We start from the raw sequence: 25364 nt of genomic DNA, 5'->3' as shown, positions 1-25364 counted from the left end.
AAGATGAGTATTATTTCTCTCGAGAAATTCCCAATCTATTGTTTAAATTGGAGACTAAAACAAATAGACTTTCTCCAATATAAGATAGTTGCAAATGTTGATTCATTGGCTCAACGCAACTGGTCGATTGACAAAATTTATCTCGCATTGAAGAACTTCTAGCTATAAGAGCACTCATTGTAGTCTATAAAATTCCATCACCTTAAACTAAACACACCAAGCCATATTTGTAACATTGAAGCACTTTTCTTGGTGAGTGAAGAGCAATAGGCAAAAATGGCGATGCACATCTTTTGGCTAGGGCAATAAGATGTGCAAGTCATGGCTTGATGTGACCAAAACACTATATGCCAACTGCCAAGCAGAAGAACGAGGAGATGGTCAAAGTGGATGGAAGGGAATGATGGATCGGTTTCATGAAAAGCATAAAGGAAAGAGAAAGAAACAAGGCGCAAGGCTCCAAATTAAGTAGCGGCAGGCAACAAACAAACAACCACATCTCATGTGCCATTTGTTGTTTGGTCCGCTCCCCTCTCTGCAATCTTGTATGCAACTTAACCTGCTCACCACGTCATTTCGCTATCCGTATTAACGTGTCTCTGTCATTGGATTTGGGATTGGGGAGGATTTCTATGCACATGGATGAGTTACCGTGTCTTTCTTTACCAATAATGTGAAGCAATTTTTCTGAACATTCTGAATTACTTAGTAGAGTAGTACGGGAAATGAAATGACTTGTCATGGTTGAATTAAGAAAATATAACTTTTTTCTCACTTACCAATTTAATGAATATAAAGCATAGCTATCTAATAGTCCACACTATTGAAGACTAATATATGTAAGTTTTTGTCTATAACGTGAATGCGAAGGATAAAATCTCACGTCAGTGAAGGATCAAACTTTGCAAGGATTTATAAGAGTTGAGTTACTTTATATTGTCAATTGATTTTATAGTAAAACCTTAACTTCGTTCATAGTATTATAGCCATGTTGGCCCATGTGTGAAGCTCAACTGCCACAAGCGCTCCACTTAACTCTTGTATTGTCTACATTTTTAGCTTGAAAATTCACCAAATTTGAAGAAGCCTGAGAAAGTGTGAAGGATAAAGTCCCATGTCGTTGAAGGAACCAACCTTACAAGGATTTAAAAGGAATTGGACTACTATTTATCACTGTTCTAAAAATCCCTGTCTCGGGGCTCTGTGGTTGGTCACCATCCTAATTAATGTCTAGGTGTTAGAAAATTAAGAAAGGGTACCTAGACCTGCTGCAATTCTCACTTAAACATAAAATAGATAACTTATATTTTACATTTTATTTTTTCAATAAATTGTAAAAGACTTGTTGAATATTACAAATTATATGTTTGTTCCTCAAGTTTTCATTATGTTCGAATACTTTATAATCTATATCATTTTATTTTTCAATTTATGTATTCTAATACAATTATGTATTTTTAAGTATAAGTATGCACTTATTTATATGATACATAATAAATTTACTTAAATCCGTTTAGTCTGCCTAGGCCTCCGTTTAGCCGTCTAAGCTTTAGCCCCCAACCAACCGCCTGACCAACTGCTAACATCTTTTAGAACTTTGCTATATATGTATTAATTTTATCATAAAACTTTAACTTTCACCGTCCACGGCTTTATCGTCAAGAAATTTATTGCAACAACTGGAGTTGCTTACTGGGTTGGAAGTAGGAGAGAAGAACCTCGGAGCCCAGCTCATCTTTTTACTGGAGAGAGAGCAGCCTCAAAGTTTCTGGGTTTTCTAACTTTTCACCTTTTCATTTAAGTGGGCCTGAATGGTAGGTTTAGAAACAAAGGTTGGGCTATGTTTTTTTACTTATTTAAACAGCCCAAACATTGTGTTGAGTAGGCCTGAGAATCTGTATGAAGGGTATGAAACTGTCATCTCATATTAAACTAAAAGCTTCCAATTTTAGAAGCGGTAGATTATCTTAATGAATAAGATGTTTCCGTTCAATTCACTATATTTCAAGTTTAAATTCAATTAATAATATCGTTTGTGCTAGAAAAACCTCCCAGTTCTAATATGTTTACAAGGTTATTAAACTTTCATGAAAGGGGGACATGAAACACTTGGGCACTAGTGAATTAAGGGTTGTGATCGCTTAAGTGAAACACTCTTTTGTAATCTCATATTGATATTTGTGAAATATCGTCGTCGTCTCTGAATTAGATATAGGCTATAATTCCGAACCATATAAATTAGGGTTGGGCATTTGAAAAAAAAAAAAAAAACCAATTGAACCGTCCAAATTGCATTGATGGGTTGGTTTGGTTTGGTTTTGTTTTGTTTTGTTTTGTTTTTTGTTTTGTTTTTTTTGTTCAGTGGTTAAACCAAACCACATCGATCTTAATCGGTTTGGCAAGTGATTTTCAAAATTCTTCGGATGCGGTTGATTGAACCAACCCGCATATACTTATTTTATTTTTATAACCATAATTAATACGTGTAGTAATAATTACTTGGCACAATAATATTACAAGCATTTCAAACTAATTTTGCAAAATCACAATTAAAGGAAAATGGGACTGGTTTTTCTTGAATATTTAGGATTTATAGTCTTTGTTTGATACATTCGCCTCATATATATGTCGGTTCTGCACAACAATTTCTTGGCTGCCACTTCTAACATTTCCAAATACCCATTCATACATGCATAGAAACCATTTCGCCCGCCATAACACCTACGACCTATCAATAGTTCAATACTAATAATATGCCCACACACAAAGTGTGTGAAATTTTTTATTTTTAATTTTAAAAGTAAAGGTGAGAGGAAGAGAGTGAGAGAGTGAGGAGAGAGGAAGAGAGTTTTTTTTTATTCTTTAAAAAATTAGAGATGTTAAAATCACCTGTAAAATTTAAACGAAAAACAAGAAAATTTTTGTAAAATTACGTTAATACCCTTAAGTTTTTTGATGTTTTAAAAAATTAAATAATTTTTTCACCCTCTTTTAGTTAACAAAAAATATTCTATTAATATTTAGTTAGATAATGAAAAAAAAAAAAAATATTCCTGTGCATATTCTCTCTTACTGCAAAATATAGAACGCACTAATGACTAATCAACAATTAACATAAAAGTCAAAACTCTCTACTTAATTAATTATTCATCTTTTTAGGTCCCATCTCTACATAACTAATTAGTAAATGAAAATCATCCATGACATCATGTATTTGGCTTCTCACATTTAGATTTAGGCGGCACGATGTTTTTAAGTTTGTGCTTGGATAATGTAATAATTTGGCCCAATGGTTGGAACGAATTTTAAGTCGGCATTCTATACAGTATATTTTTGGTTCAATTCCTTGTGTTGGTAAATCGCACGATTGTGGTTATAAAATACTGAAATGCCTCTATACGTCTTCATGTCTCCCGAAATGGTGGACTGCCACGTTGCCACTAGTTGGTCATTTTTAGAAAAACATGTAACAATTCTACGTATACGGTGTCGGCTTTAGAGATAATTACAATTCTTATTAGGATCAATTTGAGTCATTATTGACTTTTTGACCTTAGCTTCTTGTACACTGCATATTCTTCAACTTGATTGAAATCTTTGACACTAGCTCTTAACTTTAGCGGGCTTTGATGTTCTGTGCAACAATTAGCTAGGAAAATAAAATATTCCGAGTTATGGGTCCACTCCCGTCTTCTCATTCTCGGAAGAGCCTTTTTGTGAAACACGTTTACTATTTGTTCTCTCTTGCAGTTTGATTGGCAATTTAACGCGAATAATGCTAAGGAAATCACATATTCATATCACGTTGGTGTATGTTGATCCTAAAAATTTCTAAGCCTATGAGGTGTGCAAGCCGAGTAATTAATAAGCTAACTATGTCATTCGGTTATGTGCGGGGTGTGCCAACTCGTTGGTCGAGCTCGGCCAGAGAGTAAAATATGTTGATGTGGTGTTGGGCGCGCTGCTGACTTCTTGATCTTGCGACTGCGGCCAAGGAAGGAACACGTCTCGGCCTTCGGGTTCTAAAGCCTAAAGACAAGGTTGCTAGTTCTGCGAAGTTCAAATATCAAATTATTCTTTCAATTTGCCGAATGTATTAACCTGGTGACACATCACTTCGCCGAGAAGGCTGATGAGATGACCTCTACCAACAAAGACTCGAAAATCCTTGTTGACTGAGACTTGGATATGTAACCAGTCGGCCTTGAAGCAGTGCTGTTTATTGAAACTGAAGGTGCTCCTTGGTCGGTTAATTCTACGGCTCAAGTACTGTTTATCCAAACTAGTACTGTTTATCCAAACTGAAGATGTGTTGGCAAAAATAGAAGATAAAAAAATCTCAAGCTTGTTAAGAGGTTTCGTGTAGAGCGAGGACTTACGCAGAGCAATTTGTGTGTTGAATTGAAGGAGGCTCTCACGTTGCACAGCCTCATGTATTTATAGCACTTATTTGCTTGCGTTTCTCGCGGAACTTCCATAGCTGGCCATAACTTGAATCTCCTGAAGATAAGTAGTTGATACAAATAAAACTCTTGATAACCATCCCATTTGTTAATTGATCGCTTAACAATGACCCATCCTCATTGGCCATTAGCTGTTGGATTTGATGGAATCAGACCAATTTGCATGCATATGAAACTCTTTCTATGGCATCCTGAGGAACCATGCAATGTTAGTGCCCATATTTGCGTCCAAGTGCATGCATCACCAAAGTTCAAACACTTTAGCCCATGCCGTGCTCATCCCTAAAAAATATGCTAATTGTTACCATATATTTCTGTGCTAATAATTATCCCAATCTAGAATATGCCACTCCATTATTTTTGGTGATCATCAGGTACCACTATTATCCAAAATAACCTATATGCATGGTTCAACGACTCCAAACACACGTGGGGGACATTCCCTGTTGATTTCATCTTGGCATCCCACGCATACATGAAGACCATGCATCTTGACAATTCTAATCAAACCCATCATGTTGCTCCAATCTGATAACAAGAATCCCAAGTCCATTTGAACTATACTGCTTGCTTGGAGATATAATTTGCATCTTATTATCCCGTATAAGAGAATACCAAGATAATTTGTTATTAAAAGATCATAAAATATCCTTTACTAGTAACAAAATTATCTTCACTTTTCCATTCGATGGTGTGGAGCTATACTCACTCAACGACCTTGATTGCACGGGCTGATAGTGTAAATTTGGGTCCAAACATTGCCCCCCAGTTTTTTTGAGCTACGACTCGTAAGCTGAATGGTTAAGAAAATTAAAAGTAAAGGTAAGAGGAAGAGAGTAAGAGAGATAGTGAGGAGAAAGGAAGAGAGTTTTTTTTTATTCTTTAAAAAAATTAGAGATGTTAAAATCACCGGGAAGGTTTACATAAAAAACAAGCAAACTTTTTTTTGTAAAATTACGTTACTGCGCTTAATTTTTTTGTTGTTATAAAAAATTAAATAATTTCTCTTTTAATTAACAAAAAGAATTCTATTAATATTTAGTTAGATAATGGAAAAAAAAAAATTTCCTAGCATATTCTCTCTTACTGCAAAATATAGAACGCACTAATGACTAATCAACGATTAACATAAAAGTCAAAACTCTCTACTTAATTAATTATTCATCTTTTTGGGTCCCATCTCTACATAACTAATTAGTAAATGAAAATCATCCATGACATCTTGGATATGGCTTCTCACATTTAGATTTATGCGGCACATTGTTTTTAAGTTTGTGCCTGGATAATGTAACAATTTGGCCCAGTGGTTGGAACGAATTTCAGGTCTGTATTCTATACAATATATTTGTGGTTCGAATCCTAGTGCTGGTGAATCGCACGATGGTGCTCATAAAATATTGAAATGCCTCTATGCGTCTTCCCGTTTCCTGAAATGATGGACTATGTCACATATAACCGACATAATAAAAAAAAAAAGTATATAAACCAAATTTATGTTTTGAATAAAAATAAAAATTAAACAAAAATGCTCCTTTATCAGACACCCATGCTCATTTAAAAAATAAAAAAATCCATATCTGACATAAATGTTTCCATTGGTAATGTTCTTCATCAATATATCTCATTATACAAAGTATTTATACAACAACATAAAGAAAACATAATGATGACTTTTCCTTTTTCCCATCTTCTTTTCCCTTTCTTCTTTTCTTCCCCTTGTTCTATCAGTGCTACCTTTCTCATTTCCTCTACTTCTTTCAGTGCTATTCACTGTAGAATAACATTCCATCACATGAGAAAACATGAATGAATAAAAATTCAACAGCAATTGATGCCAAAAACATCACTAAAGATTAACAAATTAGATAAAATAAATATGGTTTAAGTAGAACAATGTATAAGAAATTCGATAATCAGCAAATTAGTCATAAAAAAAGATTGAATTGAACAAAAACTACAAAACCATAATAAAATTAGGGAACTACAAATTTTTAGTTAACTTGAAAATGTTGAAACAAAATCCCTCACTAATTACCTCAGATAAGCAAAATCCCTTACTCACAGTAGAAAACGGGAGCAGGAAAGTGAGACAATTTTGGTGTTTGACGTAAATCATGTGTTGTCGTACTAGAGAGAGAAGACGGGGAGATGAGATCAGCGATTGTCATGGAGAGAATGATGGAGGAACTGGATGAAGTGGATAAAAAAGCATGGTAAGAAGATGAAATGAAAAGAAGAAAGAGATGCCGAAAAGAAGAAGGGGGAAATGAAAGGGAAATGAAGGAGAATGGGAGAAAAGAAGAAAGGGAAAATGAGAGAGGAAGAATGGGACCTACAAGACCACTCTCCGACACATTAAGCCAATTTTGTAGTATTGTCTTGGGACCTACAAGAACACAGCTCACTCCATTTTTGCCATTGCTCAATTGGAGGTAAAAATCTGTCCTCCTGCAAACGCACTAGGGTTTTTTGTCCGTTAGTGATTTGTATTTTGGTTTTTTTGTTGTTTTCAATTTCAATTTGTTGTAAGTTGAAGTTGGGTTGCTTTCAATTTGAATTTTGGTATTCTAAGGACAGGGAAGAAAGCTGAGCCCTAGCCTTCATCTTGCTTCTGCAGTAGAATCAAGGGTTGTTGGGTGGGACTTTGGTGGCTGCTGGCTAGCAATAATGTGGTTCAAATTCGTTTTTTATGAGAATCGGATCTAAAATCTCTCATTTATAAGTAAAGCGGAATACTACTAAATCATAGTACTATGTGGAAAAAATTAAGATTGTTAAGTTAAAATTAAATAGTATGACACATATAAAAATGGTAACTTTCATGAAAAGGGCTTGAACTAAGTTTATTTTAACAAAAAATAATGCTATAACTTTATTTAATAAAAAGTTTTAAATTTTAATGAAAAACCTTTAAACTTTAATAAAAATGACAAAATAACGTAAATTTTAATTAAAAAGACATAATTAATATTAAAAAAAAAAACTGACGCGCCGGATCCGCGCATTCTCACACATACTATTTATGAAACTTAACGGTACTACAATATTTATAAAATTTATTACACTGTTTATGAACCTTAACAGTACTACATTGTTTATGAAACTTAACAGTACTACACTGTTTATGAAAATTACTACACTGTTTATGAAACTTACTACATTATTTATGAAACTTACTACATTGTTTATGAAACGTTACGATACTACATTGATGAGGAAACTTACTACACTGTTTATGAAATTTAACGGTATTACACTGTTTATGAAACTTAACGCACGCTGGGCACACATATTTTGGATAATACTTGAGTACTGACCATTTAATACTCAATTTGCTGATCCTTTGATGTGGCCCACTGATATTTTAACACACGTATCTTTTCATTTTTTTTTTCTCAATATTTGCTATTTTGCAAACTAAACACCAGCTATTACTTTAAATCCATAGCCAAACACTACCTTTCTTCTTCATTCTTCTGTTTGCCATGGTTGATTCATCGACGTCGACCACTCCAGTTACTCTTCTAACCTCTCTCCTCCATCAATCACCCCCACTATCTCCAATCGCCATCCCACCCCAACCCGTCGTCCCACCCCAATCCCACCTCCCTCATCGAGACCAACGCACACTTCCTCTTCCAATTGAAAAGGATAATGAGTTTGAAAAATTAGACTAGTTGGAAAAGGAGATGGGGATGGGCCAATGAGGTTGGTGGAGCAGCCATGATCGACGACGATCAGCCATGGCAGTTGAGAAGGTGGCGAAATAAAGTTATTGTTTGGTTATAGGTTTAAAGTGATAGCTCGATGTTTGGCTACAAAAATAGAAAGAGTCTGGTCAAGTGTTGTCCTATGTTTAAATTTTAGGTTTTTCATTATTTAATTTTTAAATTTTTTTTAACCATTAAATAAAATTAGTAGGTGATTTTTAATTAAAATATAAAGTTCTGAAATTATTTTCTTTAATTTTTTTTATAAAAATAAAGTATAAAAGACGGAAGACACACGGAGAGCAGATCGGCAGCGCAGTCGTCGTAATTGGAAATAAAAAATAAAAAAAAGATTTAGTCAATTACATTATTACACGTATCCATTACTGCCGGCTTCCATCTATTAAAATACCCAAAATCACTCTGACACCAATCACTCACAGATAAGTATTACAAAAAAGTAACAGAGAGAGTTTGAGAGAGAGCGATAGCCGATCATGGAGTCTCAGGGAATAGAGCACCGAACAGTCCAAGTTAACGGCATCAACATGCACGTCGCCGAGAAAGGGAATGGCCCACTCATCCTCTTCCTCCACGGCTTTCCTGAGCTCTGGTACTCCTGGCGCCACCAAATCCTCTCCCTCTCCGCCCTCGGCTACCGCGCCGTCGCCCCCGACCTCCGAGGGTACGGCGATACCGACGCCCCCGCCTCCCCTTCCAGCTACACCTGCCTCCACATGGTCGGAGACCTCGTGGCGCTCCTGGACGCCATCGCACCCGATCAGGAGAAGGTGTTCGTGGTGGCCCACGACTGGGGCGCCCTCATCGCTTGGTACCTCTGCCTGTTCCGGCCCGACCGGGTCAAAGCCTTGGTCAGCTTGAGCGTGCAGTTCATACCGCGAAACCCTCGGAGGAAGGTCATCGAATCGTTTCATGCTGCTTATGGCGATGACTACTACATGTGCAGATTTCAGGTTCGGTACCGTTTTTTTTTTCTTTTTGGGGAATTTTTGAGCCCCACAAAATTCCACATCAATCACTAATTGTCAATTTGATTAACATTTAATCATCTTTACACAAATTAGTTAGTGAGGTACATCTTGTCCTTCCGAATTTGCATTTTCGACTTTCAAATTTTCAATTTAGAACAATAAATTTCGAAGAATTGACAGATTTGATATGACAATCAGAAATACAAAAATATGAAAAATAAAAAGTGTGTGTGGACGTCTTCACTTTGGAAGCAATTACTTTAAAAAGCTTACTTTTTATGAAGAGGATTGTCTGTCCTCATTCATCTTCCAATCTCTTATTTTGTGTGGAGATCTTCACTTTGGAAGCAATTATTTTAAAGACCTTACTGTCTACACCATCTGCCTGGCAGATTGAAAACGATCATTTGTCTCTCTCTCTGTGTAATCAATCTGAATCCCAAAGTGATATTTTACATTAAATAGGATGTGACAATATTATTTTTTTATTACATTTTCTACCTTTCAAAAGCAAATATTTTAAAGAGTAGGGCTATTTACATTTTTTTTTTTAATCTCTCGTTTTTGTTAATTTGTATATTCATCGTCAATTTATTTGATCAAACAGTTAAAAATGAAAATGAGTGAAAAATAAAAATAGGTGCATGAGTGTTTTATTGTAATGTAATTGATTGTGATTTTTTTTCTTTTAGGTTGAAGTTGCTATGAATATTTCTGTCGTTGGCTAGACTACGAATTTGAACTAATAATCAAATTGGGTTTATTCGAAAATATTGTTGTTGTAGATGAGTTTTATCATATTGTGAAAGCGGGTATGCGTGTGCATTATGGTGTGGATTTGATCTCCACCGATTCTTTTCCCCCTAACAACTAACTATCTAAGTCTAACCCGCTAACCTATCGTTCTACTAAAAAATATTAATGTTTGTTTAACAAGAAAACATTAGTATGTAATTCTGAAACCGCATACCCGCAGATATCAATTGCAATTTTTGCTTATGACTGGGCAAATTACTCATATTTGTAGGAGCCAGGAGTGATAGAAGCTGAGTTTGCTCAGATGGGCACTAAAAGAGTTATGAAGGAGTTTCTTACATATAGGAATCCTGGTCCACTTTTCCTGCCTAAAGGCAAAGCATTTGGACATCCCACAGATACTCCTATTGTCTTGCCAAGTTGGTTGTCTGAGGATGAAGTGAACTACTACACCGCCAAATTTGACAAGACGGGCTTCACCGGCCCCATAAACTACTATCGGAATATTGACGTGTACGTAATTTTTTTCGAACTTATGTTGTCGAGTGTCGATGACTCTAATGCTAATCGTTGTTTTAATTAATTTCATCCGCTTTAACAATGCAGAAATTGGGAACTGACTGCACCATGGACTGGGGCTCAAGTGAAAGTTCCTGTGAAGTTCGTTGTGGGAGATCAGGACCTAGTTTACAACTCTCAAGGTACTCCGGACTTCATACACAAAGGCGGGTTCAAGAAATTTGTGCCGCTTCTGGAAGAAGTAGTTGTATTGGAAGGAGTTGCCCATTTTCTGCAACAAGAAAAGCCTGATGAAATCAGCAAACACATTCACGACTTCATCAAGAAATTCCATTAGCCGTATGTCCTTGTGTCGACGCTGGCTACTGCCTACTGGTGTTTCAGTTATGCGCTTCTCGCCTCCGACTTTGAGTGACGTTGTAATGGACATTGTTGTTTCCTTGTTTACGAACGTGCAACTTCCGTCAACTAGTTTGGTTTTGTCATGAATAATCACTGATGATGTGTGTAATTTAAACTATACTAAGTTTAATTTTATAAGCTGTTTCTGTTTAATTAAGTTAGTCCGATGACTTGAAAAATAAAGAGGTTTGTGAGGAGTTAAAACCATGTCAGTTGCTTTAAAATAATTGTGGATGCGTTCAAATGTCTGTGAAGTAACTTATCAAAATACACATTATCGCAGGGTTCACGAAGCAATGACTAAAGTAAAAACCTATATCATAGGGGTCGATTTTGCACCACTTTGTCACATTACCGAATGACCACTTTCCTACTTTCTCACAAGTCTGACAAAATATATAAATTGATTTAATGTCAAACACTGAGGTCTAATAAGAAAAATCGAAATCTTGTGAATCATTTCAAAACTGATTTTAAACCTCCGCAGTGGAAAATGCATTTAGTCTGGAAAAACATGCATTGAACACAAATGAATTTCAAAATTACTAATAAACACATTAATTTAAGAGTTTTCTACATATAAATTCTTAAAAACAACACAGTAGAATAACACTTCAAACTCAATTATCTTTGAGATATATCACACTTAATTAATTACTTGTGTTTATTAGTATAAACAAGTGGTTCGTGGCCAATCCACGAAACTTTCTATGTATGGTTAGAATCATTAATACAAAAATCATTATGTAAAAATTATCTCAACAAAAATTAATAAAATATGAGATCGCTTAGTCATCAAATTTTATAAAAACAGATCATTGAAATTAATAAAAATATTACAAACTATCTATCTATTAGCTACAGTTTATTAACTAAATAACCTTCATTTTATTATTTTTTTGCAAAGATAATATTTCTAGAGTGTTTTATGGTATCAATGGACTATTATAATTTCTAGGAAGCAAAATGAGACAAAATGAAACATCACATGGTATTTTTCTCACCGCTTGTGTGAGGGTTTTCAAATTAAGGTTTTCCGTTCAGTCGCCGGCCCTAGCTATGGCTAAGGTCTGTGGCAGCCTTTACTTTCTCCTTTTTGGTGTTCTCTTCCTTTCCTCCTGCTAAAGTTTTCCCCTTGCTAGCCTTTCCCTCCAGAATAATCTTTCCAACCCACAAACCGTGAATCCTACTCGCCAATGTCCTCAGAACCACTCTTTTCTTTTCTCTATTTCTTGCTATCCCTCCATCTTCACTCCTTCGTACTTTCTAACTTGGCTTCGTCATTCATCAATATTATTCCATATCCGGCTTGCAACCATTTTAACCGCGTTTTGTTGCGGTATATCGAGAGGGTGTGTAGAGTTCTGGTGTTCACACCGGCTCGGGTGTTCACACCACTTCCCTCTCTTGGTCTGCCTTCATTGGCACTGTCGCTAGTGGACATCCCACTGGCTTCTTTGGTTTCTTCTTCTTGGTGGCTGCAACAGGAGAAGAGCTATTTGCTGGATGATGGAGTTCTCCTTCTTTCCATCTATGAGGCTTTGTCTGATCGGATTTAGGCGCTGGTTGGGTTCGATGGTTCGAGCTGTTTGCGAGGTACGGCGGCAATTGTTGCAGGAAGCTAGGATTACCTTTTCAGTCGGTTTGCTTTTGTTTTTTAGCCTAATCTTTGGTTGGGCGCTTGGTGTTTCTTTTGGGTTGGCCCGCGTTGCCTTTGTATATTTGTTTTGGACCTCTGTTTTGTAAAGTTTTGTTGGCAATAAAACTTTTGCCTTTCTACCCAGAAAAAAAATGAGGCAAAATGTTTTTTTTAAGAAAACGGCAGCGTATATTTCATTGAAGCTATAAAAGGCTAATCAGTAAAGGGTGAAGATAACTCCTCCATAAGAAGGTCACTAATTAAGGTTGGAAGTTAATCTCATCAAGTACAATTGTTTCCACAATCGAGAGCAAAATGAGCTAAGCGACAAGCAACCGAGTCTGCTTGTCGCCGGGTGTGGGCAACACAAGCTTCAGCGACCATAGTTTGCTTGCCCCATATGAAATTACGCCTAAATTCCTTATTTCACTCCATTTTAATCTCACTCCCAACATGAACAAGTTCAGATACCACCTCGTAAGACGTTTAATCCGAGAGTCGAATACAATAACACCAGGTAGAAAAAAACAAATATTTCTGCAGGCTTCCTTATAAAAAGACACAGAAACATCCCAACAGTAATCATTCGTTAGAGAGAGAGCGATCGACGATCATGGAGTCGGAGGGAATAGAGCACCGAACGGTCCATGTGAACGGCATCAACATGCACGTCGCCGAGAAAGGGAATGGCCCACTCATCCTCTTCATCCACGGCTTTCCCGATCTCTGGTACTGCTGGCGCCACCAAATCCTCACCATCTCCGCCCTCGGCTACCGCACCGTCGCCCCCGACCTCCGAGGGTATGGCGACACCGACGCCCCTGTCTCCCCCACCAGCTACCCCTGCTTCCACATGGTTGGAGACCTCGTGGCGCTCTTGGATGCCATCGCACCCGATCAGGAGCAGGTGTTCGTGGTAGCCCACGACTGGGGCGTCTTCATCGCTTGGTACCTCTGCCTGTTCCGGCCCGACCGGGTCAAAGCCTTGGTCAGCTTGAGCATGCAATTTCGGCCGCGAAACCCTCAGAGGAAGTTCATCGAAATGGTTCAAGCTGCTTGTGGCGATGACTATTACATGTGCAAATTTCAGGTTGGTACTTTTTATTTATTATTATTATTTTTGTAATTTTTTAGCCGCACAAAATTCCATACTATTGGAAATCAATTTATCTTTTTCTAAAGACAAATATAAAAATAAAAAGAAATTAAAGAAAAACAAAAGCTCCACCCACCCGATAGCCACCCACCAAACCACATACAACCTCGTCGGCAGCCATTTCCTTGCCATTTCTGCTATTAAATCCCAGTCGGAAGAACATAAATCAACCACGCAATCCAAATTCTTTGGTTTTTAAGGAATTGTGGCTATCCCCAAATTCCAGAAAGAACCCATAAAACCCTAGGAAAAAAAAAATTGTGGCTATCCTCAAATCCCAGAAGAAAAAAAAAATTGTGGCTGTCCTCAAATTCCAAAATACCCAGAAATTTTTTGGTGGGCTAGATCGATCAGATAAGGTTTTTGGTAACAACGTTGCTGGTTATGTCTATGGAGATATGAGTTAGATGACCTTAATTATTGGCCTTCACACTTCTCTGATTTGGAGAGAGAGGAAGAGACAGAAAGGGCGAAGAGATAACCTTCGCCGCCGATGGGGAGCTTTGCGATGACGGGTGGGACTTGTTGGGGTAGATGGTTGTCGGATAGTTTGGGGAATGCTGTTGTTTTTCTTAAGTTTTTAGTTTTATTTTTCAAGTTAAGGTTGTTAAATTGGTGTTAAGTTGAAAAATTATTGTTAAGTTGAAGCGCCAAGGTCATGAAGTTAGAAAGGAGACATACTGGAGACACTAGTTTAGGTACAGCAGACCCATGATCGAGACGGTGAGATTTTTAGAGATTGACGGAGAAAAAGGAGGGAAGAGATGGAGAAGTTTATAGACAATATGAAAACGGGAGCAGGAAAGTGAGACATTTCTAGTGTTTGGCGTAAATCATGTGTTGTCGTACTAGAGAGAGAAGACGGAGAGATGAGATCAGCGATTGTCATGAAGAGAATGATGGAGGAACTGGATGAAGTGGATAAAAAAGCATGGTAAGAAGATGAAATGAAAAGAAGAAAAAGATGCCGAAAAGAAGAAGGGGGAAATGAAAGGGAAATGAAGGAGAATGGGAGAAAAGAAGAAAGGGCAAATGAGAGAGGAAGAATGGGAGAAGAGAATGAGAAGGAAAGAAGAAGGAGAGGAGAATGCAGTGGGAAGGAGAAGAAATTGGGGAAGGGAGAAGGCAGCGGCGCAATGAAGAAGGAGAAAGGTTTTATTATGTTGGTAGTACTATCGGTTAAAATTGACAGCAATGTAAAAATTTGTCGGACACAATTTCCTATTGTCATTGGATAGAACCGACAACACACTTTTCAACATAAAGAATGGTGGGATATATCCCGCCCAAAATTTGCTAGGATTTAAAAAAACATAAAGTAATAATTGTGTCGGATATAACCGCCATCGTTAGTATTAAAAATTTGAAAATCATATAATATAATCTGACACATTGCTTACTCATGTCGGATATATCCGTTGGAATTGGTTAAAAATATTTAAAAAATAAATCTTGTGGAGTTAAGAGCCCGCTTCATTATTCTTGTCAGAAAGTAGTGCACTAATGTCGGATATAAGCGACAGTAATAATTTGTTATCCAACACTTTTTAAAGATGTTCTCGGAAATATTTTATTCGACAATAATAGTATAAAACTGCCACCACTCTCCGCCACATTAAGCCAATTTTGTAGTAGTGTCTTGGGACCTACAAGAACACAGCTCACTCCATTTTTACCATTGCTCAATTGGAGGTAAAAATCTGTCCTCCTACAAACGCACTAGGGTTTTTTGTCCGTTGGTGATTTGTATTTTGGTTTTTTTGTTGTTTTCAATTTCAATTTGTTGTAAGTTGAAGTTGGGTTGCTTTCAATTTGAATTTTGGTATTCTAAGGACTGGGAAGAATAGCTGAGCCCTAGCCTTCATCTTGCTTCTGCAATAGAATCAAGGGTTGTTGGGTGGGACTTTGGTGGCTGCTGGCTAGCAATAATGTGGTTCAAATTCGTTTTTGACGAGAATCGGACCTAAGATCTTTAATTTATAAGTAAAACGGAATACTACTAAATCATCGTACTATGTGAAAAAAAATTAACAGAGTTAAGTTAAAATTAAATAGTATGACACATATAAAAATGAGAACTTTCATGAAAAATGCTTGAACTAAGTTTATTTTAACAAAAAATAATGCTATAACTTTATTTAAGAAAAAGTTTTAAATTTTAATGAAAAACCTTTAAACTTTAATAAAAATGACAAAATAACTTAAATTTTAATTAAAAAGACATAATTAATATTAAAAAAAAACTTACGCGCGGGACCCACGCGTTTTCACACATACTATTTATGAAACTTAACGGTACTACACTATTTATAAAATTTATTACACTGTTTATGAACCTTAACAGTACTACATTGTTTATGAAACTTAACAGTACTACACTGTTTATGAAAATTACTACACTGTATATGAAACTTACTACATTGTTTATGAAACGTAACGATACTACATTGATTAGGAAACTTATTACACTGTTTATGAAATTTAACGGTATTACACTGTTTATAAAACTTAACGCACGCTGGGCACACATATATATGGATAATACTTGGGTACTGACCATTTAATACCCAATTTGCTGACCCTTTGTTGTGGCCCACTGATATTTTAACACATGTATCTTTTAATTTTTTTTTTCTCAACATTTGCTATTTAGCAAACCAAACACCAGCTATAACTTTAAATCCATAGCCAAACACTACCTTTCTTCTTCATTCTTCTGTTTGCCATGGTTGATTCATCGACGCCGACCACTCCAGTCACTCTTCTAACCTCTCTCCTCCGTCAATCACCCCCATTATCTCCAATCGTCATCCCACCCCAACCCGTCGTCCCACCCCAATCCCACCTCCCTCATCGAGACCAACGCACACTTCCTCTTCCAATTGAAAAGGATAATGAGTTTGAAAAATCGGACTAGTTGGAAAAGGAGATGGGGATGGGCCAATGAGGTTGGTGGAGCAGCCATGATCGACGACGATCCGCCATGGCAGTTGACAAGGTGGCGAAATAAAGTTATTGTTTGGTTATAGCTTTAAAGTGATAGCTCGATGTTTGGCTACAAAAATAGAAAGAGTCTGGTCAAGTGTTGTCCTATGTTTAGATTTTAGGTTTTTTATTATTTAATTTTTTTAATTTTTTTAATCATTAAATAAAATTAGTAGATGATTTTTAATTAAAATATAAAGTTCTGAAATTATTTTCTTTAATTTTTTTTATAAAAATAAAGTAGAAAAGACGGAAGACACACGGACAGCAGATCGGCAGCGCAGCCGTCGTAATTGGAAATAAAAAATAAAAAAAAGATTTAGTCAATTACATTATTACACGTATCAGATGGTTTATTTCCAAACGACGCAAAATCCATTACTGCCGGCTTCCATCTATAAAAATACCCAAAGCCACTCTGACACCAATCACTCACAGATAAGTATTACAAAAAAGTAACAGAGAGAGTTTGAGAGAGAGCGATAGCCGATCATGGAGTCTCAGGGAATAGAGCACCGAACAGTCCAAGTTAACGGCATCAACATGCACGTCGCCGAGAAAGGGAATGGCCCACTCATCCTCTTCCTCCACGGCTTTCCTGAGCTCTGGTACTCCTGGCGCCACCAAATCCTCTCCCTCTCCGCCCTCGGCTACCGCGCCGTCGCCCCCGACCTCCGAGGGTACGGCGATACCGACGCCCCCGCCTCCCCTTCCAGCTACACCTGCCTCCACATGGTCGGAGACCTCGTGGCGCTCCTGGACGCCATCGCACCCGATCAGGAGAAGGTGTTCGTGGTGGCCCACGACTGGGGCGCCCTCATCGCTTGGTACCTCTGCCTGTTCCGGCCCGACCGGGTCAAAGCCTTGGTCAGCTTGAGCGTGCAGTTCATGCCGCGAAACCCTCGGAGGAAGGTCATCGAATCGTTTCATGCTGCTTATGGCGATGACTACTACATGTGCAGATTTCAGGTTCGGTACCTTTTTTTTTCCTTTTTGGGGAATTTTTGAGCCCCACAAAATTCCACATCAGTCACTAATTGTCAATTTGATTTAACATTTAATCATCTTTACACAAATTAGTTAGTGAGGTACATATTGTCCTTCCGAATTTGCATTTTCGACTTTCAAATTTTCAATTTAGAATAATAAATTTCGAAGAATTGACAGATTTGATATGACAATCAGAATTACAAAAATATGAAAAATAGAAAGTGTGTGTGGACGTCTTCACTTTGGAAGCAATTACTTTAAAAAGCTTACCTTTTATGGACAGGATTGGCTGTCCTCATGTTTGAGTCTTCTTCGAATCTCTTATTTTGTGTGGACATCTTCATTTTGGAAGCAATTATTTTAAAGAGCTTACTGCCTACACTGTCTTGGCATATTGAAAACGACCATCTGTCTCTCTCTGTGTGTAATCAATCTGAATCCCAAAGTGTTATTTTACATTAAATAGGATGTGACAATATTATTTTTTATTACGTTTTCTACCTTTCAAAAGCAAATATTTTAAAGTGTAGGGCTATTTACATTTTTTTTTTGAATCTCTCGTTTTTGTTAATTTGTATATTGGTTGTCAATTTATTTGATCAAACGGTTAAAAATGAAAATGAGTGAAAAATAAAAATAGATGTATGAGCGTTTTATTGTAATGTAATTGATTGTGATTTTTTTTTCTTTTAGGTTGAAGTTGCTATGAATATTTCTGTTGCTGGCTAGACTACGAATTTGAACTAATAATCAAATTGGGTTTATTCGAAAATATTGTAGTTGTAGATGGGTTTTATCATATTGTGAAAGCGGTCATGCGTGTGCATTATGGTACGGATTTGATCTCTACCGATTTTTTTCCCCCTAACAACTAACTATGTAAGTCTAACCCGCTAACCCTATCGTTCTACTAAGAAATATTAATGTTTGTTTAACAAGAAAACATTAGTATGTAATTCTGAAACCGCATACCCGCAGATATCAATTGCAATTTTTGCTTATGACTGGACAAATTACTCATATTTGTAGGAGCCAGGAGTGATAGAAGCTGAGTTTGCTCAGATGGGCACTACAAGAGTTATCAAGGAGTTTCTAACATATAGGAATCCTGGTCCACTTTTCCTGCCTAAAGGCAAAGGATTTGGACATCCCACAGATACTCCTATTGTCTTGCCAAGTTGGTTGTCTGAGGATGATGTGAACTACTACACCGCCAAATTTGACAAGACGGGCTTCACCGGCCCCGTAAACTACTATCGGAATTTGGACGTGTACGTAATTTTTTTCGAACTTATGTTGTCGAGTGTCGATGACTCTAATGCTAATCGTTGTTTTAATTAATTTCATCCGCTTTAACAATGCAGAAATTGGGAACTGACTGCACCATGGACTGGGGCTCAAGTGAAAGTTCCTGTGAAGTTCGTTGTGGGAGATCAGGACCTAGTTTACAACTCTCAAGGTGCTCCGGACTTCATACACAAAGGCGGGTTCAAGAAATTTGTGCCGCTTCTGGAAGAAGTAGTTGTACTGGAAGGAGTTGCCCATTTTCTGCAACAAGAAAAGCCTGATGAAATCAGCAAACACATTCACGACTTCATCAAGAAATTCCATTAGCCGTATGTCCTTGTGTCGACGCTGGCTACTGCCTACTGGTGTTTCAGTTACGCGCTTCTCGCCTCCGACTTCGAGTGACGTTGTAATGGACATTGTTGTTTCCTTGTTTACCAACGTGCAACTTCCGTCAACTAGTTTGGTTTTGTCATGAATAATCACCGATGATGTGTGTAATTTAAACTATACTAAGTTTAATTTTATAAGCTGTTTCTGTGTAATTAAGTTAGTCCGATGACTTGAAAAATAAGGAGGTTTGTGAGGAGTTAAAACCATGTCAGTTGCTTTAAAATAATTGTGGATGCGTTCAAATGTCTGTGAAGTAACTTATCAAAATACACATTATCGCAGGGTTTATGAAGCTATGACTAAAGTAAAAACCTATATCATAGGGGTCGATTTTGCACCACTTTGTCACATTACCGAATGACCACTTTCCTACTTTCTCACAAGTCTGACAAAATATATAAATTGATTTAATGTCAAACACTGAGGTCTAATAAGAAAAATCGAAATCTTGTGAATCATTTTCAAAACTGATTTTAAACCTTAGCAGTGGAAAATGCATTTAGTCTGGAAAAACATGCATTGAACATAAATGAATATCAAAATTACTAATAAACACATTAATTTAAGAGTTTTCTACATATAAATTCTTAAAAACAACACACTAGAATAATACTTCAAACTCAATTATCATTGAGATATATGACACTTAATTAATTACTTGTGTTTATTAGTAAAAACAAGTGGTTTGTGGTCGATCCACGAAACTTTCTACGTATGGTTAGAATCGTTAATATAAAAATCATTATGTAAAAATTATCTCAACAAAAAATTAATAAAATATGAGATCGTTTAGTCATCAATTTTTATAAAATAGATTATTGAAATCAACAAAAGTATTACAAATTATCCATCTGTTAGCTACAGTTTATTAATTAAATGACCTTAATTTTAATTATTTTTTTTACAAAGATAATCTTTCTAGAGCGTTTTATGGTATCAATGGACTATTATAATTTCTAGGAAGCAAAATGAGATAAAATGGAACATCACACTGTATTTTTCTCACCGCTTGTGTGAGGGTTTTCAAATTAAGGTTTTTCCGTTCAGTCGCCGGCCCTAGCTATGGCTAGGGTCGGTGGCAGCCTTTACTTTCTCCTTTTTGGTGTTCTCTTCCTTTCCTCCTGCTACAGTTTTCCCCTTGCTAGTCTTTCCCTCGAGAATAATCTTTCCAACCCACAAACCGTGAATCATACTCGCCAATGTCCTCAGAACCACTCTTTTCTTTTCTCTATTTCCTGCTATCCCTCCATCTTCACTCCTTCGTTCTTTCTAACATGGCTTCGTCATTCATCAATATTATTCCATATCCGGCTTGCAACCACTTTTAACCGCGTTTTGTTACGGTATATCGAGAGGGTGTGTAGAGTTCTGGTGTTCAAACCGGCTCGGGTGTTCGCACCACTTCCCTCTCTTGGTCTGCCTTCATTGGCACTGTCGCTAGTGGACATCCCACTGGCTTCTTTGGTTTCTTCTTCTTGGTGGCTGCAACTGGAGAAGAGCTATTTGCTGGATGATGGAGTTCTCCTTCTTTCCATCTATGAGGCTTTGTCTGATCGGATTTATGGCGCTGGTTGGGTTCGATGGTTCGAGCTGTTTGCGAGGTGCGGCGGCAATTGTTGCAGGAAGCTAGGATTACCTTTTCAGTCGGTTTGCTTTTGTTTTTTAGCCTAATCTTTGGTTGGGCGCTTGGTGTTTCTTTTTGGTTGGCCCGCGTTGCCTTTGTATATTTGTTTTGGGCCTCTGTTTTGTAAAGTTTTGTTGGCAATAAAACTTTTGCCTTTCTACCCAAAAAAAAAATGAGGCAAAATGCTTTTTTTTTAAGAAAACGGCAGCATATATTTCATTGAAGCTATAAAAGGCTAATCAGTACAGGGTGAAGATAACTCCTCCATAAGGTCACTAATTAAGGTTGGAAGTTGATCTCATCAAGTACAATTGTTTCCACAATAAAGAGCAAAATGAGCTAAGTGACGAGCAACCGAATCTGCTTGTCGCCGGGTGTGGGCAACACAAGCTTCAACGACCATAGTTTCCTTGCCCCATATGAAATTACGCCTAAATTCCTTATTTCACTCCATTTTAATCTCACTCCTAACATGAACAAGTTCAGATACCGCCTCGTAAGACGTTTAATCCGAGAGTCGAATACAATAACACCAGGTAGAAAAAAACAAATATTTCTGCAGGCTTCCTTATAAAAAGACACACAAACATCCAAACGGTAATCAATATTTCTGCAGGCTTCCTTATAAAAAGACACAGAAACATCCAAACAGTAATCACTCGTGAGAGAGAGAACGATCGACGATCATGGAGTCGGAGGGAATAGAGCACCGAACGGTCCATGTGAACGGCATCAACATGCACGTCGCCGAGAAAGGGAATGGCCCACTCATCCTTTTCATCCACGGCTTTCCCGATCTCTGGTACTGCTGGCGCCACCAAATCCTCACCCTCTCCGCCCTCGGTTACCGCGCCGTCGCCCCCGACCTCCGAGGGTATGGCGACACAGACGCCCCCGTCTCCCCCTCCAGCTACACCTGCTTCCACATGGTTGGAGACCTCGTGGCGCTCCTGGACGCCATCGCACCCGATCAGGAGCAGGTTTCGTGGTAGCCCACGACTGGGGCGCCATCATCGCTTGGTACCTCTGTCTGTTCTGGCCCGACCGGGTCAAAGCCTTGGTCAGCTTGAGCGTGCAGTTTCGGCCGCGAAACCCTCAGAGGAAGTTCATCGAAATGGTTCAAGCTGCTTATGGCGATGACTATTACATGTGCAGATTTCAGGTTTGGTACTTTTTATTTTTTATTTTATTTTATTTTTGTAATTTTTTAGCCCCACAAAATTCCATACTATTGGAAATCAATTTATCTTTTTCTAAAGACAAATATAAAAATAAAAAGAAATTAAAGAAAAACAAAAGCTCCACCTACCCGATAGCCACCCACCAAACCACATACAACCTCCTCGCAATTTCTGCTACTAAATCCCAGTCGGAAGAACACAAATCAACCACGCAATCCAAATTCTTTGGTTTTTAAGGAATTGTGGCTATCCCCAAATTCCAGAAAGAACCCAAAAAACCCTAGAAAAAAATAATTGTGGCTATCCTCAAATCCCAGAAGAAAAAAAAAATTGTGGCTGTCCTCAAATTCCAAAATACCCAGAAATTTGTTGGTGGGCTAGATCGATCAGATAAGGGTTTTGGTAACAACGTTGCTGGTTATGTCTGTGGAGATATGAGTTAGATGACTTTAATTATTGGCCTTTACACTTCTCTGATTTGGAGAGAGAGGAAGAGACAGAAAGGGCGAAGAGATAACCTTCGCCGCCGATGAGGAGCTTTGGGACGACGGGTGGGACTTGTTGGGGTAGATGGTTGTCGGATAGTTTGGGGGATGCTGTTGTTTTTCTTAAGTTTTTAGTTTTATTTTTCAAGTTAAGGTTGTTAAATTGGTGTTAAGTTGAAAAATTATTGTTAAGTTGAAGCACCAAGGTCACGAAGTTAGAAAGGAGACATACTGGAGACACTAGTTTAGGTACAGCAGACCCATGATCGAGACGGAGAGGTTTTTAGAGATTCACGGAGAAAAAGGAGGGAGGAGATGGAGAAGTTTATAGACAATGACGAAGAAATAGATATAACAATATAAAATAATATTGTATTTTTATTAATTTTTCTAGGAATAATTTTAATATTATTTGTCTAGGCAATTTATGTTGGATGGAGATGTACTTGGCACATACTATGTACTAAGTAATAATTATCTTTGCCCCAATTGACGGGAAGGGATTGACTGGCTCCATGGGATGCTATCAACACATTATCTTTTATTTTCTACTCATTTTTTTGTTAATTTTTATTATTTAATTTTCTTCAACTAATTTATTTGGACACCTAAAAACTAAAAAATTATAAAAATTAAAAATAAATATATGGATAACATCACTTTATTACAAATTGCCGGTGTTGCTTTAAATCCTAGCAGATTGAAAATGATCATATCTGTCTATGTGGAATCAATATGAATCCCAAAGTGTTACTTTAAATCGGATGTGACAGTGTATTTTGTAGATGTAAATTTTTTCTTCCTTGTTCGTGGACAAAATTGCACCTACAAAATAAATAACATCTTAGGTCAAGGCCAAGAGCCTCACGGATGAATGGAGGGGTTTTGGCCGAAGAACCTCTTATGCTAAAGTTAGAATTTTGAGAGAAAAATGTTTGGAGAGTTTTTGGAAGTTTTGCAAAAGTGTGAAACTCCCCTTTCAAAGAAAATGGAGTCCTATTTATAGAGCATGGCCGGCCCTCTTTGGAAGAGAAAGTGGCCGACCCTTGGATGTTTTTTGGGGTGTAATGGTGATTAATGGATTAATTAGGAATTAATCCATTAATTAGCCTAATTAATTTAATTAATAGGGAGGGTTTTGAAGGTTATGGAATGATGGATGAGATAAATTTGAACTTGTTAACTATTTTGGGCACTCTTGACTCGATTGATGGATGATTCTCCACTGCTCGAGTGTAGGAAACCTGGTATGTCTTGAGGGTAATTTTGTCCTCTTCACCTAAAAATCCACGTGTCGCCTCTTGATTATTTTTGGCTCCACATATTTTACTACATTTTCTACCTTTAAAAGCTAACATTTTGATTGTAGTTACGTATGAACATTTTATTGTAATGTAGTTGATTGTTTTTTTCTTTTTTTTTTTTAGGTTGAAGTGCCTACCAAATTGGGTTAATACGAAAATATTGTTGTTGTAGATGATATTTTATCGTATTTGTGAAAAGTAATCATGCATGTGCACTTTTCTGCGCTTTCGATTCTTATCGCCCCTCTCTTTAACAAATAATTAACTAACTCATTAACTCTATCGCTCTACTAAAAAATATTACTCATATTTGCAGGAGCCAGGAGTGATAGAAGCCGAGTTTGCTCAGATGGGCACTACAAGAGCTATCAAGGAGTTTCTAACATATAGGAATCCTGGTCCAGCTTTCCTGCCTAAAGGGAAAGGATTTGGACGTCCGACAGATGCTCCTATTGTCTTGCCAAGTTGGTTGTCTGAGGATGACGTGAAATACTACGCCACCAAATTTGACAAGACGGGCTTCACCGGCCCCGTAAACTACTATCGGAATTTGGACGTGTACGTAATTTGTTTCGAACTTATGTGTTGCTGTCGACTATAATGGTAATCGTTGTTTTAATTAATTTCTTTCGCTTTAACAATGCAGAAACTGGGAATTAACTGCCCCATGGACTGAGGCTCAAGTGAAAGTTCCAGTGAAGTTTATCGTGGGAGACCAGGACCTGACTTACAACTCTCTAGGTGCTCAGGACTTCATACACAAAGGCGGGTTCAAGAAATATGTGCCGCTTCTGGAAGAAGTAGTTGTACTGGAAGGAGTCGCCCATTTTCTGCAACAAGAGAAGCCTGATGAAATCAGCAAACACATTCACGACTTCGTCAAGAAATTCCATTAGCCGTATATATGTCCGTATGTCGATGCTTGCTGGCTACTGCCTACTGGTGTTTCAGTTATGCATTTCTTGCCTCAGACTTTTAAGTGACGTAACAAACATCGTTGTTTCCTTGTTTATCGGTGTGAAACTTCCGTCAACTAGTTTTTTTTCTTTTTTGTTGTTGTTGTAAATCGTCATTGATGATGCGTGTATTTTAAACTATGAAAGTTAAGTTTAATTTTATAAGCTAGTTTATGTTTGATTTAGTCAATCCGATTACTTGAAATATAGAGAAGTGCGTGAGGAGTTAAAATTGTGTAGGTTGCTTTAAAAGAATTGTGAATGCGTTCAAATGTCCGTAAGGTACAGTATCAAAATACACACTATTGCTGGGTTCATGAAGGTATGACAAAAGTAAACACTAAACCTATATAGGTAGATGTTGCACCACTTTGTCACTTTACCCGTTTGACAACTCTCCTACTTTCTCACGAGTCCGACAAAAGGTGTAAATTGTTTTAATGTCAAATGTTGAGGTGTAACAAGAAAAATTAAAATCTCATGAATCATTTCAAAATTGATTCTACACCTCAACGGTGTAAA

At 37.3% G+C, this 25364-nt stretch overlaps 3 protein-coding genes, 1 long non-coding RNA gene and 1 pseudogene across 4 annotated transcripts; 4 read left to right on the top strand and 1 right to left on the bottom strand.

The window, feature by feature from the left end:
• Positions 1-6041: 6041 nt before the first annotated feature.
• On the bottom strand, positions 6042-6872 carry LOC125477304. The gene is made up of 2 exons (XR_007258439.1): positions 6499-6872; positions 6042-6233 (listed from the first exon to the last, which is right to left on the bottom strand). It is a non-coding gene; the product is annotated as an uncharacterized LOC125477304 (long non-coding RNA).
• Positions 6873-8581: 1709 nt separating this feature from the next.
• On the top strand, positions 8582-11049 carry LOC103942334 (epoxide hydrolase A-like). The gene is made up of 3 exons (XM_048584257.1): positions 8582-9147; positions 10193-10434; positions 10528-11049. The coding sequence occupies exons 1-3, from the start codon at positions 8671-8673 to the stop codon at positions 10775-10777; spliced, it is 969 nt and encodes a 322-aa protein (XP_048440214.1). The 5' UTR covers positions 8582-8670; the 3' UTR covers positions 10778-11049.
• A 2045-nt stretch (positions 11050-13094) lies between these two features.
• LOC125477378 (bifunctional epoxide hydrolase 2-like) lies at positions 13095-14331 on the top strand. Its single transcript, XM_048584408.1, has one exon. The coding sequence runs from the start codon at positions 13095-13097 to the stop codon at positions 13605-13607; it is 513 nt and encodes a 170-aa protein (XP_048440365.1). The 3' UTR covers positions 13608-14331.
• A 2731-nt stretch (positions 14332-17062) lies between these two features.
• LOC103942333 (epoxide hydrolase A-like) lies at positions 17063-19444 on the top strand. Its single transcript, XM_048584287.1, has 3 exons — positions 17063-17591; positions 18642-18883; positions 18977-19444. Exons 1-3 carry the CDS (start codon positions 17115-17117, stop codon positions 19224-19226), a joined length of 969 nt encoding a protein of 322 aa, XP_048440244.1. The 5' UTR covers positions 17063-17114; the 3' UTR covers positions 19227-19444.
• A 1810-nt stretch (positions 19445-21254) lies between these two features.
• Positions 21255-25027, top strand: LOC125477353 (annotated as a pseudogene).
• Positions 25028-25364: the final 337 nt, after the last annotated feature.

This window comes from the organism of the source record quoted next, unplaced genomic scaffold (genome assembly GCF_019419815.1).
Source record: "Pyrus x bretschneideri cultivar Hongxiangsu unplaced genomic scaffold, Pyrus_bretschneideri_v1 Contig21, whole genome shotgun sequence".
Lineage (NCBI taxonomy): Eukaryota > Viridiplantae > Streptophyta > Magnoliopsida > Rosales > Rosaceae > Pyrus > Pyrus x bretschneideri.
Note: the sequence above shows the minus strand (reverse complement) of the source record. Positions and strands in the feature narration are given on the sequence as shown.